General features: G+C 41.1%; 1 protein-coding gene across 1 annotated transcript; it reads right to left on the bottom strand.

Moving 5' to 3' along the window:
- Positions 1–514: 514 nt before the first annotated feature.
- pde6c (phosphodiesterase 6C, cGMP-specific, cone, alpha prime) lies at positions 515–14066 on the bottom strand. The gene is made up of 23 exons (XM_082545276.1): positions 13827–14066; positions 11056–11888; positions 10314–10466; positions 9366–9455; positions 9085–9225; positions 8916–8990; positions 8735–8799; positions 7794–7860; positions 7518–7565; positions 7276–7425; positions 6876–7019; positions 6491–6556; positions 6216–6371; positions 5607–5714; positions 5401–5510; positions 5232–5319; positions 5040–5140; positions 4799–4906; positions 4574–4637; positions 4190–4264; positions 3981–4064; positions 2765–2918; positions 515–2675 (listed from the first exon to the last, which is right to left on the bottom strand). The coding sequence occupies exons 2-23, from the start codon at positions 11521–11523 to the stop codon at positions 2623–2625; spliced, it is 2568 nt and encodes an 855-aa protein (XP_082401402.1). The 5' UTR covers positions 11524–11888; positions 13827–14066; the 3' UTR covers positions 515–2622.
- Between the last annotated feature and the right edge of the window lie 783 nt (positions 14067–14849).

The following is a 14849-nucleotide window of genomic DNA, read 5'->3' as shown; positions in this document are numbered from 1 at the left end:
TGGCGCAGAAGCGTGCGGCGAAATGATAAATTACTGCTCTGTGTTTCATGTCACATATTTCACATTGTCAGTGGAGGCCTCAGCAGCATCCTGTCCTCTCTATGCAACGCACACGCTGGATTGCACTGCTGCAGCCGCTTTTAATTGTGTTATTTTCCTACACTTCGATGTGCAATTTCCAGCTTTCTCCAGGCGGAATTTGCACACAGCAGGTCACAGGCACAACACTGAGCAGAAAAGTGAGATGGTACTGAATCGGGCAGGGATCACAACCAATCCACTGATCCTCTTTCCCCAATGGCTCATCCAGCTTTGGAGCCTCTAAGATCCCCCGGTGATATATGGCTTTCCGACGAGCACTGTCGCAGCTAAGCCCAGAGGATCTCAGGTTCACTCTCTGCCTGTGTTTAATTTTAATCGGCATAACTCAACTTGCGAAGAAGAGAGAAAACGTCGCCTCTGCACGTGCTGTCCTATTTTCAAGCCCAAAAAAGCGATGCTCTTTACTCTTTTGCATCCATAATATCCTTTATTTGCTTACACATATTACATCTCATGACTCATACAGAGGTCATTTCATACATCAAATGATAGAGCTCTAATGTCTGAATGACAGTTGATGGATTAAGTAGAAAGTATATAGTGCTTTTTTGTGTCACACAAATGATCCAAAAGAAAAGCCAAGGGGCTGTTTTTTTTTTTTACATAACTGGAGACAGAACTGATGGTGTAAGATTTCATATAAAATGTGTGCAGCAAGATAAGATTATGAAATCACTGAAACATATCTCTCACATTTCGTAAATGTTTGTTTTCTTGCACAGTTTTGGATCCAGGGATTACAACGGCTCCTCGCTTCACCTCAAGCAGCAGACAAGGTAGTTTCCAGGTACTCCCAAAGCCCTTCTGATAGGATCAAGTGCCTCTGATTGATGCCACATTGATTAGAGGAGACATTGCGTAACAGGGAGATGAAAGCCACAGCCGCAGTGCTAACAAGAAAGTGCACTCTGCTTGCACTGTAAACTCTTACGTTTTCAGCCCAGATCGGTTCAATTTGGTTTTACGTGGGTGGCATAGATTTACACTGAGTTGAGCAGTTATTGCCTTATTTGTCTCACGGTTACATCAATGAAGAAAGAAGGAGAAGACTTTGGCCTGTACCACCGTACAATCAATGATGCTCTAGCTGCATCTTCACAAAAACAAGTCTCTGCACATATATATGATAAGCCTTTTTTTTTACCTCCTCAGTAAGACGGTTATTTAAAGCTGTGTGGATCGCAAACACTGGCAGGCAATCAAATCCTCTTACAGAAGAGGTAGATCTACTGCAACGCTCGCCTGCTTACAAGAAGCAAAAGTTGCCTTTACAACCTTCAATAAGTTTATACAATTTACATTTTACAATTCCTATGCCATAAACTATAAACATGTGAAATCATTCACATTTAAAAAGACTTTTAAATGGAATCGATAAGAAATTGTAAGTTCAATCTTAATACCCGTGTAGTAAAATTGTGTCTTTTCCCAGTTCAGCGCAGCTCAGAGGAATTCATCAAAGCTGACGATAAAGTTCAAAACACAGACTCGACGTCTGGATGTGATTCTAGTGATAATTTGTCCTCTTTCAAAGCTCCCCTCCATCCTCCTTCCAAGACAGTCCAAGTACAAAATACTCAAATAATCAAAAAAAAATATAAGTATATATAGATATAGTTGCATATTAAAATACAAACACCTTCACACAGCTTCTTAGTGCCTTTTGAGGTAAGAGACATCGGTCTTTATTTCAAGACAGTGCGTTTCTCACTATTACATGCATTCCTTGCTTTTCACCACTAAAGCATTAACAGATCCCTCAGATTGCAGCTTTCCTACTCTTAATGTGAAGGAATTCATTTCATACATTCCCTTTAGCCCCTTTCCTCAGGTCCGTAGCCATGACGTTACATTACCCTCACTTTATCACGTCTGCCACTGTCAAAATAGCAGCAGCTAAGTGCGTTGTGCGACCTACAGTATTAAAATATACTGCGTGTTAACTGACTGCCAACAGGAGCGCTCTCTGAATTGTCTACTGCAGCACTGTACATGCTTTGGCATGTGTACACCCCACACGCTGCACCCTATCTGAACTACACATAACTAGTTTTTCCTTCCTGAATATTTAAGTTTATCCAGCCACACTTTTAAAACATGTCAGAAATATTTTTGGTTAACGCTAAGGAATTTTTGCGACAGTATGATTTTTCTTTAAAAATGTCCACAGCATTGTTCAGCAGGAAGGAGAAACGTGTCTTTCAAAGTCGAACAGCTTCTCTTCCAGGTTTCACGGTGAAGTCTCTGACTCTTCCCTCCTTGAAGAAAAGGTTAGGTGGGTCTATTCCAAACTGCAGTGCAGACCAGACCTGGCAGGCTACACAGAACCAGACTAGACCATACAGGGCTGGACCGGACTACATGAATGAAACAGCGAAAAACCAGAACTATAGCGGTGTAGGCGAGACCACACCGAGGAAAAAGCTTCGATGAGATGAGCTTTCAGACCAGGAAAGACTAGTGTTGTCTAGATTAGTCCTAAACAGACTGTTTCAGTTCAGATCCAAGCACTGGTGGAACTTAACAGATGGTGCACGTCTTTGATTTCCCTCCTTCGCCGCCGCCACCACCAGCTAAATATACAAAGAAGAAAAAAAGAAAAAAGAAAGATGAACTCTTCTGTCGAGCCAACAGATTAATGATCGCACAAAGATATTCTTACCTTTCTTGGCTTCCTCTTCTTCTAGTTTCTTCTTCTCATCCTCAATGGCCTTCATCTTCGCGTTGTATACTTCAGCCAGCTCGTTCCAGTGTGCCCTGTTATTGTTCAGGCCGTCAAACATAGGCTGGATCTCTTTGTGGAACCTTGAGAATTCCTGGGAAAAGAAAAACAAATGAAATGTAAGTATGTGTTACTTATGTTATATAATAACTGGAAGAATGCAGTTTTTTCCCCCCTCTTGCACTAATATGTTCTGCCTCTTACAGCACCGGCCTGCAAGGACAGCAGATTCATGGATGTAGCCTATGTGTTTATTCTAGTGTAAATACCATCTGGTGACAAATTAACAGCAACACTAATTACTTATACACGCTTTCCAGTGATGTAGAACTGGTGCCCAAACTTGAACCGAGAAAGAAATGGCTGGGCTTAAAGTCAGAACCAGAAAGCATGCTGGGTATTTGAAGGACGCCTGCTATAAATTTACTGATCAGGTACAGACAGAGTCCTTTGTTTCTTTGTGCCATGATTAGGAAAAATCCCAAAGGTGATCACTCAGAACATGCCTGTGTCTCTTCTCTGTGGACAAACAGACCCAAACCACACCAGCACGGTGTCCCCAAAGGTCCTGTAGTTTCTTTAAATTTCTTCACCTGTCGTGTAGCTGGCCTTCTGGGCTCAACAGGTAATCTCAATACATCCTGTTACACAACCTAAGATGGTTGATGCTGCTGTGCTGCTTTCTGTAAAGCTAATAATGACACTGCGTGTGAAATTGCCAGTTTGCAATCGGCACCAATGTTTTTGCTCCTGCGCTGTGCAGTGACGTTTTGGTGTATCGTTTTGGTGTTCAACTTTATCACCACAGAGTCCTCTCTGTTCTAATTATTATTTATGAAATATGGGAACACTTACACCTGGCTTTTCATCGAGCTGTTCAGGAGGGCTTGAAAATAAATATTATTGCCTTGGAAACACTATAAAGGCTCCGAGTAAAATTAATGACTGTGCTAAGTTATTTTTGTTTGGCTCTGCCTTTCTTAAAGGCCCCTCACAGTAGGATTACACAGTTGCAGTAGTATTAGCGCTTGTTTAAAAATACAGATAAACTACTGCAACATAGACCAGACTTCCTTTCTTGTCTGTTTCACTACCAGCCTCCACTAGTCATCTTTTGGCACGGCGGCACAGTGTAAAAAAAAAAAAAAGTTTTCACCTTGTACACAAATGAGCACACAAAGTCGATGAAACCACACTGCATCTTGGGGAGCTGTTCGGCACAGTTTCTGTCCATCATGGGCTGAGAGAGACAAGAGGAAGAGTTTTCAGGTGAAAGAGGGTCAAACAGTTGCTCTGTAATGCTAAAAAACAAACCAAAACGTGAACGGACAAGAAGAAAGCCACAGGAGGGGGTGCGGCTCTTACAATTGGTTGCTGGTCCAAAACACTTCTCTCCAAATCGCCCTGTTCCCAGAACTCAGCAGCCACCATCAGAGCCACCTGCAGACAAAACAGGGCGACAAACAGAACAAAGCGTGATGATGCAGGGAAATCAAAGGCACGCAGTGGCGGAAGTACAGCATGAGCGCGTCGAGTTATTTTCAGTACTCTTCAAACTACACATGGGATTTCACCGGCTCAGGTCAGGATGTCTTCTAGCAGCTATAAATATGGAACTTTTTTACTGATATCAAACAGAATAACACAAATAGCTTATTTCTTCCCGTATTAGTGAGAGTTTTTATTTTCTTGTGAACTTCACCTGATATTTTGAAATCAGGCCATGTCAGCGCTGCAAAGGTCACCCACCTTGCTCTGTACCTCCCAGGGCTTGGTGATGGCTGACAAGTCACAACCTGTCATCATCATGGCCCTGAAGGTGTGAGACAAACACACAGTCAGAGGGACAAAGAAAAAAAAACAGGACGTGCAACACGCTGATGATTTGCCGTGGCCTGCTGTCTCAGAAATCTCCTCATCTTTCTAAAATCAACTTGACAGACTTTTCTCAGCACGTTAAATCAGTTTACATACATGACGATTTCCTTCCTGATGGGGTTGGTGGAAACAAAAGCCGTGGCCTCTTTTTCGTCTGTCATTGGCTCCGTGGCATTCACGATGTTTTGGAACATGGTTCTCTTTCTGTGTGGAGAGAAACAGGTCACATCAACTGGGCTGCTTTTTTACAGCTTTTGCGATCACGTCTTCGACTAGCCGTTGTTTTACGTCTCGCATTAACTGTGGCTGCAAAACGGCCGATCTGCAGCAAACCTACTTGAAGTAAAGCGCCAGATCTGTGGCGATGATGCAGACGTCGAACAAGTGCTGCACATTCTCAAACTGACGCTTCTGGAGGTTGCAGAAGATGTTCAAGCTCTGCGGGAGATCATAAATAGTGATCAAACGCGTGTGTTTTTCCTTTTTAAATATCACAACTGAAATTACTGGACAAGAAAAAATGTCGTACCTCCTCCCCCATTAGAGTCTTGCTGTACTCCAAATGGTGTCTCTCCATGATGGAGGAGCCATGAAGTCTGGCCAGAGGAGATGAACTCCTACAGGGGGAAAAAAGAGACAGTTTAGACACTGGTCCATATATTGCCAAACACGATCATAAAAGAGTCGGTTTGACTTGCTTTGTCTGGTAGAGGTTGTTGGTTCCTCTGTGGTCGATATCATGGCAGAAAGCAGCGGCCACCATGGCAAAGGCATCGAGATCAGTGTAGTATTTCCTTAGCTTTCCTGTCTGTAGTAGAAGAAAGAGTCAAATAAGAGCTTAGAAAAGTTTAAAAGGCTTGTGCTTAATCTATGTAGCAAGAACTAGATGTTGTGCAGGCCTTACCTGCAGCAGGCAGAACATAGTGTGGCCTACGTTGAAACCGTGCCTCCAGTTGTGGTAGGTAATGGCACGATAACCCTTCCTCACGGTGTACATCCACCTGGTCAGTGTCTGAGGGGGAAAGGGAGGGTTCGGATTTAAAAACAAAGCAAAAAGGAGAGGAAATTGTATAGCTGGTGCACTTTCTTTTCATGCCTAAGGAAAGCAACTCTTGCCCTACAGCACTACAGAGAATCACTCATATTTGTAACTGCAGTACAGCATGGCACGCTTCGACAGTCTAATTAAGGATCGCATCCACTTCTTTGTTCCCAGTGAAACAGAGCCATGGCAGCTTGCCTGTTGCCAAAAAAGATTCACAGATGATGGCACGAACATTCTGTGTCCCCAAGGCTCGTCTCTTCTCTCATTATTAATAAAATAGCAGCAGTTTTAAGTTCCAAAGGATTTGGAACATGATGATCATCTTTATGTTTGCATCAGAACTTTGCTTCGGGAGCATTTAAGGACAAGAACGCCACGTCGAGAAATGATAAAAGAACTGGGAGAGCAGTTCGAGCGCGTCTTGTTTGAACAGGTTTATCAAAGCAAGCGTCTGATTATAGGACTCACTTCTGCGGGAACTTTAAACTTCTCGACGACTCCGAGTTCGAAGAACATGCGAATGCCGGCTTTGATGAGGTCGAACTCGGTCACGGGGAAGTCGCTGAAGGAGAACAGGTACAGATTCTCGCCGTTGACGTTGTCTGCCACCGGGATGTTTGCCCTCTGAACAGAAACACATGACATGCGTGGCTTATTCCCTGAAATGCTTACAGTGTCTTTCTTGTGGACCAACTTTATTTTGGTTCAAACTAAATGAAACGATTGACTGATGAGCAGCTCACCAACAGTTTGTACATCTCTTTCTGGTCGCAGTCTTCAGGATCAGCATCAAACTTCTCCTTGGTGTTCTGGTTGTAAACGAGAGAACAAGCATTTCAGCTGACATTTACATTGCATGTTATGTTATACTTTCAGAGATTTCAGACAAGTACTCCCAGAAGTACCCTTGTAAACTCTTGTCAAATCTTCTCTTGCCAAGTGGATATATCATCCATTAGACCTCCTATCAGTTCCCTAATAGCTGGTAATGTAGGACTGCTACTCAATAAGCTTTTCACAGTGCATTACCTTTTGACTACTTTAAATCCCTGCTTAAATTGCTTCTCGAACAAATGCGGAGAGGTCAGAGGTAAGTTTCGGGAAAGAAAAAGGCAAGGTGACGCTAACCAGAATGGACTGCAGCTCATCTGTGGTACATCTGGTCTGGTACATGAGCATCTCCTGGGCGATATCCTTCCTCCACTCCATACGGTTCAGCTTGTCATAGGTGTCACAGTTCAGCACTGACCAGCCGAGGAACTGTGTCAGGGCCTGGTGCAAACAACGAGATCAAGAAAGCATGAGAAAAAAGAAGCAGGATCTACTGAGCTGTGACCCCGCATAACCCTGATTTACATCAAACTCCTGTAAAAACACTTTCCCTCGTGTAATATATGCGTAGTAATACAGCCAACATGCAAATTCATGCAGTTTTCTGCTACAGAGAAGGAGTGCTAAAGATTTACATACAAACAACAACATGACATTGTGTGTGAGGGTCACAGCGAGGGTGAGAGAGGACGCCAACCTCAGTGATCTGTTCGTCATATTCATCGAACGGTTTGCCGTCTTTCCTGTTGAAGAACGTGGCGATGCCCACGATTTCTTCCTTCTTGTTGACGATGGGCAGCGACAGGACGTTTTTGATGACAAACCCCGTCTCGTCCACAGCCTCTTTCTGAAAGACACGGCGATGTGTTTTATACGTTTTATGTTTTCGTGTAATGTGCATTAACCATCCAAGCACAAAGAGAGGAAAAAGTCCCGCACCTGGAAAGTGAAGTAGTCGTCTGCAGCCACATTCATCATGTTGCAAATCTGCAAGCAGTCACAAAAAAATATTTTCACATGTATCAACAGTTTTAATCAATCTATCTTTGATTGTTGCATGTGGCCTTTAAAGTTTGCAGATTGTATTCCACATAAATGCACCGGTTATATGCACAACTGGTTTTTAATCAGACCGCATCAGTTGTTGTTGGGTACACAGGTTACTTTCATTCTTTGCTCGTTTTGGTAATTCAGCTAAAAAGAAAATGTACTTACAAAGCCATTCTCTGCCACATAGGTTGGTAGGCCGCTAACCAAAGCCCAGTGATCGGCTGGGGGACCACTGCAAAAAGAAGCACACGCAGCAAGGTGAATTTGAGTGAGACACATATTAAACAGTGGGCACTCTTTCAAAGCAGACTTACTCATATACACCTTCTTGTTAGTCTTCAAATAACATTCATCAGACACCCCCCCAGAATTACTTCTTATCTAAATAGAAGATTAATGTTGTGGGCAAGCGTGACTGCTTCATCTATTTTAAAATGTACTGACTACCTGCAATTTTGACCATTTTGTACATGGACTAGCTAGGACTTTTATTTTGAAAAATATAGCCTCTCAAATTTATAATGTTCTCAATTACAAGTCAAGGACACATACTCGCAAAAAAATTATTTGCTCCCATAAACATGAGGTAATAGTTTTGAGTAAAATGCAACTGAAATATAAAAATGAAATGTTTATTTCTTAAAATAATTCATTCTTGTGGTAAACTGACTCAAGTAAGTTTTATTTGACCAGATTCCAGTCGATTTAAAGTTGTAGTTTGCACTTATGTAACACAATTACCAGGACAATTCACATGTAATCAAATTGTTTATTAAAGTAATTGTACTCAATTTAATTAGTAGTTTGACTTGTTGTTAAATTACTAATTAAATTACAAATGAATATCATGATCCTAACGCACTGCTGTGCCAAGACGAGCTCTTTAAACTCTCTATAGGCTCCTCGTTAGTGACTTTATTTTTTTTTATTATTCATTTTGGGTAATGTAGTGATGCCAGAGCTGACAGGCGGGAAGGAGAAGAAGTGATAAAGAGCAGAAAATTACTTACTTAAAGTCAGCGGTTTTGGGAAGTGCACTTTGGCTTTTATGTTGTATATTGAAATGAAATGTTTGAGTGCATTTGTATGTAGCCGGTGTTGCTCACGGTATGACTTTGATTTCTTCTTTGCCTTCCAGGAGGTAGTCAATGATCTTGTAAAAGTTGACTTCCTGTACAAAAAGCAAATGATCTTGATGATGATCTTTGCAAAAAAAAATGTAATTAGGTAAAAATGCCACATGGAAAAAGAGAGCTGATTTAATGAAGATATAAATGAAAGTCTTACCCTGCCGTCTGGTGTTTTGGGTCCTTTATAAGGTTCCACATCTCCAAGTTTCACCGGCCATTCATCATAAAATTCCTGGAGGAAAATAAAACCCAGGAAATGACTGCATCGGGTTATTTATGTGTGCAGCTACCTAACTGCATAACTGAATCAATTCTGCAAAACCAACCTTCTCTTTGGTCATGTCCAACAGACCGACTGAGTATCTTTCACACTGTAGATAGGTCCTTACGGTGTACAGTGCTTTGTGGAACTGTCTCTCAATGTCTGTCAACTCCTCAAACACTTTACTGGCTGACCAGAGCAGCACCTAAAGTCAGAAGTAAAAACGTGAATGCAGGAAAGCATGTGGGGGAAATGCTTGTTTTTGTTTTTTCTTTAAATACAGATTTTAAAGGAGACAGAATCATCAGTGATTTTAGACTGAACACACGGCACAGTTGGGTTTACCTGACTTCTCCTGGATTCCACATTCCACATGTAGGCTGTGTAGTGCTGCAGGGCGACGACTTGAGCAAAGTTCATGTACTTGTGGAAGAGCTAAGGACCAAATCAGATTAGACAGCAGGTTCAAAGCTGTGACACATGAGAACCTTTACTGCTACAGTGCAACTTCGCAACACGATTTTGCGTATAACGGTAACTGTGTAGGAATAATATGATAGAAAGCAGGTGAAATCTCATTTCACTTTGATCCTAAGTGCGTGGGTTTTTTTTTTTCTTAAATGCTGGAAATTACTTTTGTATGGTGCAAGATTTTCATCTTAGGAGTTAAAGGCTTTGCCCTGCACATCATCAACCAATTCTCTCCTTCTGAAAATCATCACTGTTACCAGACACTATCGCCAGACTCCCAAGAGTCTGTAAAAAAACCACAATTTCCTTCTGACCCAGTTTAATCTTCCAGTAATTGTACCTCATTGTGAGCGTATGGCTTCAGAGGCAGTAGTGAATGGTCTCTGATGCAGACTACAGAGATAACAGAATCATATTTAAATCTTTATGCCTTACTTAAACGTTAGTGCTCGAAAGCAATCGCACCGAGTCACTCAGGTCTGATTGGCTCCCACTGACATAATTGAAGTGTTTTGCACCCCACTGGTAAGATGTAATTACGCCAATAACCTTTATTTAGCTGCACAGTTCAAACGGCTTGAGCGCAGTAAAAGAAGTAAAAGAAGAGCAACTATGCATGTGTTTAACACAATTACTGCCAAATAAGATGCAGTTTAGACGTTAAGACAAAGAGGGCGTAATAATCGTTTGATGACACTCTAATAACATTATGTAATGCCACACGCTGAAAGCCATTAGGGATAAACCCATATATATGTATGTATATATATATATATATATATATATATATATATACACACACACTTAAGCTTGTATCCTTACCGCCTCATCTTCTGGAGTGAAATGCTCTGCTCCTATTTTGTTTAGCGCCATGACGACTCCAAGGCACTCTTTTTCAGCCATCAGAGGGAAGGTCATCATGCATTTGGTCTTGTATCCAGTCTGTTTGTCCACGAAGTCAGAGAAGTTTTTATTCTGAGGGGAGAGAAAAAGCAAATAACTTTCAGCACATCTTATTAAACCAAACTATTTATTTGAAACTACAAAGGCCGTGAAATTTTCATATGTTCATCAACTACCAAAACCTTTCATTTTCAAACAAACAACTACATTACATTTTTATATAATTAGTAACTGTCTTCAGTTAGAAGATGAAAACAATCAGTGCTGCAGGCACATTTTTGCAGTAGGTGCAGACACATGACAAATAATTCTGATATTTACCTGGTTTAGAAAAAACATGGCACGATGTGAAAAATATGTGAAAAATATATGTTTCCTCTCTGTTATTAGCTTATTTCGGTATTTACTATAGCAGGACCCTTATTAAATATAAATAATACAGGGAAGATGAATATAAATGTAGGAAATAGATACAAACTATGATATTGCCTCTTTTATATAGTAGCTGATTTCTGTATGAAAGCCTTTATTTAAAAAAAAGAAAAAAATATTTTATTTAGTCATTATTGTTATTATTTATTTATTTTTAACCTAGATTATTACTTTTTCTTTGAGTTTGTTTTGTTTATTTATTTTAGCACAAAACGTCACAACTCCTCACCGTTGACACATCAGGAACATTCTGCGTTTTTTTGGAGGTGGCGGTAAAACCGACAACACCGATATCCAGAGGAAACACGATTTCGGTCTGCGGATCGACCAGGTTAGCCTCATACTTGGAGGTCGGAGTCACGTCAAAGAGGCTGGTGGCGAGCTCAAGTGTTCCGTTTCTGCCTCGACACATGTAGTAACTGAGCCTGTCAGCCTGTATGATGAGGGCCACTCTCTGCAGCACTTTGTGGAGGGCCTGCTCCATGTTCTCCGGCTTCTGCAGCTCCTTGACGAGCTCGAAAATGATGGCGGATTCTAGCACGGCGTTAACATCCTTGAACGAAGCGGTGTCTTTGATGTCCACGTTGGCCGAAAAGGCGGCGGTGAGAGCTTCAGCGCGCAGCTTCTTATCAAAGTACTCTTTTGCAAACTGCGGGTTGTTTTCCAGATATTTTTCCACACTATCCTTGTCTGCCATTTTTTCTTTCTTTTTTATGCCACAGTCCCCCCCTTTTTTGTTTTTGTTTCTTTTAAAAAAGCATCACCTGCAGGGAAAAAAGTGCCAAGCTGGAGGGTAGGAGCTGTGCTGGGGCCTGCAGGGGTGGATGGATCAATAGTGTCCGTTTGAGCCTCTGTGCATCCTCCTCCGCGGTCCCCAAAGGGAGTAACGCATCTCGTGGCAACCGACAGACAGAACAGGGCAGAGTGCGGCTAAGAGGCTGAAAGGATCAAAGTGGCGCTAATTAACGTGACGTCATGACATTAAACCTCCTGCTTTAAGCGTCCTTAGGCCGCAAATCCCAGCCTGATCATTTTATATTGGGCAATCCTTGCTATGTGAAGCTGGAGGGAGGAGAAACAGATTGTTGTCAGGTCAGATGTCAGACTGGGCATGGTGGAGAGGTAAAGAATAACAAAAGGGAGCTGTCACTGAAGAAACAGGGTGTCAGGCATTTTCGCGAGAAACTAAAGTCCACAGACCTTAGTTACCTTTAGGACAGGAACTAGCAACACAGGTGTTACCAATAATGCTAATTTATCCCCTGCGGTTCAATAGGACAGAAGCTTCATTAACGTCTTAGTAAGATGCTGTTACCTGTATTTATCTGATTCGGTTAAAAATAGCTGCCATGAAATTGGTTGATACTTGCATCCCTGCAGCTGTAGGGGGATTAAATAGCTGGCCAGCACCCCAACTAAAAATTTGCCCCCAAAATAAGTGTTTTTTTGCCCTAATATTCATTTCTAGCTGTATATAAGAGTCACATCAGTGAGGATCCATCGTCTAGTGGTTTACACATTCAGCAAACAGGTGAAAGGTTGCTGGTTTGATTCCAGCCTGAGACACAAATCCCCTGTGGGGTTGTGTCAGGAAGGGCATCCGGCGTCCAACTCTGCCAAAACAAAACATGCAGAGCTGCATGCTGTGGTGACCCCGTGTGACAGCGAGCAGCTGAAAGTAGCTTTCTACGAGATACACAGCAGTATTCTATCACTTCCTCCACCAACCTACAGGCAAGCCATTCCCAAATTCAGTTTTATTTATACGGCACCAAATTACTACAACCGTCTCACCTCAAGGTGCTTTGAGATATAGACCCTATGATGATACAGAGACAACAAAAAACAGTCAGATCAAGTCACATCAAGAGTGCTGTGGCCCACTCAAAAACCACAAACTCTCATGGGGCCCACTCAATCTTAAATCTTCACTCTAATCAAAATACAAGACAAAGTGATGTTTTACCTTGAAAATATTATTTAATAAGCATAAACAACACAGACTGTTGGCTATAAATTACTGGCTAGTGCTACCCAGTAGTAATGTTGATATCAATGCAACACCAAGCAAATGCAGAGCCAGTATTGCTGATATCAATACTGATAGTAAAACCTTTAACTTCAAAAGGCAGCTTGTGTAACTGTGTTATGATCTATTACATGAATCATCAGCAGTTCGCACATTTTGAACACATTTTAAATGACCATCAAATCAATGTGACTTTTACTTTCCACAACAATTAGTTAACACAACAAAACAGCTTTTTCGGTGCTTATTATATTTTGAAACTGTGTTTTTTGGGTTGGGAGTTTTTTGGTTTTGTCTCTTAAGCACTTTGGGTCATTTTTCATAGTGAGTGTTTGAGGTATATTATTGTAATTTCCAAATAAAATAATTAATTCAACACAACTCAGTGGCCTACATCCTGAAATAATAGGATAGAGACTGGTATCCTATTATATTGATTGATACTATTGTGCTAGTATCACTACTACCAATACCTGCATCGGTATTGATACTATCAATATTTAAATAGATCTGCCCAGCTATACTACCCAATGCATGAACCACTCACCACTGGGACACAAACTCCAATAAATCTAGGTCAGAGTAATGAGTAATATCAAAAACTAAACATCTCCAATTACCAGTTTTAATTCACTTTTTATATAAATAAATACATTTATGTAAATATGTAACGGTGCATACTGAGTAAGCAGTTTTGAACTAAATTTATGTTTTTCTGCAGTCCACCAGGAGCCCGGCCCACACTTTGGGAATCCCTGCTACAGGCTAATGTGCAGTCACTGTTAACTTTATGAATTAAATTGAGGGCTTTCCTAGCGAGCCAACCTTGCTTTAGGTTTGTCACTGTTGTGTTATTGTGGTTGCTGCTACAGTGGAGGAAGTAGTTTACTTAAATAGCATCAGTCTCTGGCAGCGATTGTGTCCCTGGCCATAATCGTCTATTTAAAGCTCACAGTGTGTGGGCAGCCTACCTGCGCTCTAATGAAACCTTCGTGGAGGCATCAGTGCTGGAACTGGAAATTGGTCAATTAGCTGAACTTGGATGGGTACAAAACAACCATGGCTGGCTATTATTAACCGAACGCCACTGTCTGGTTAGCTGCTGGCAGGTCTTTGAGAAAAGGAGTGTCCCATTTTTTTTTCTACTTATTTATTTATTTTTTTGTTTCTGCTGTAAGGATTAAGGAGACAAGCCTATCAAAAGTGAGAACTACAAAAGGTGTGTGTGTGGGCGTGCGGATTTAGCAGGGTTTGTGGAAATAAATTAGACTAGTCAATTTCACAGCGGGAGGAGGTGGTTGGCTTCTAGTGTGTGGAGGAGGAAGGACAGGCAGACAGAAAATCAGCTATCAGATGGGTATTTTCTTGGTTGTGTATTCATATGTGTTTTCTACAAATATATAAAAAAACATTTTTATTATATTTTGTGTGTTTTGAGTACTTTTCAGGATATGACACTGTGGACAAAAGGACCAGTTATTTTGATCTCTCTGCAATTCCATTCATTCAGTAGTAGTTCAGTAGCTGAACATTTGATACCAACATAATTCAGGTCCTGTCGGAATGTATTTGCACATTTATTAGACGAAGCACTGTGAGATCAAACATGTCCAAACACAAATTTTCTAACCATTGCACTTTATCTGCCCACCAGCACGGACGGAAAGCAGCTAGCTAGTACAGGCCTCAGGTGCATAAGCATTATTAGGAATTGTTTCTTTCTGGATACAAAGACACCAAATTTGTCAGTCTAATATACTTTTTCTTTCAAATATGCCCTCATTTTATTCATTATCCTTTCTTTTATTTCCTTTTTTGTAAGATTTTTTCACCTTTGATTAATAAGCACACACTACTCAGGTGTTTGTTTGTTACTTTTACATGATCCATGCATACTAGCAAACAGAAGGAGATGTTTTTATGTGCAGTGCATGCTACTGTAACAAATCTTTTTGATCTTTCTGATAGTAGTAGGATATCAATGAGGAGGTAAA

Source organism: Aulonocara stuartgranti, assembly GCF_965226115.1.
Source record: "Aulonocara stuartgranti genome assembly, chromosome: 8".
Lineage (NCBI taxonomy): Eukaryota > Metazoa > Chordata > Actinopteri > Cichliformes > Cichlidae > Aulonocara > Aulonocara stuartgranti.
Note: the sequence above shows the minus strand (reverse complement) of the source record. Positions and strands in the feature narration are given on the sequence as shown.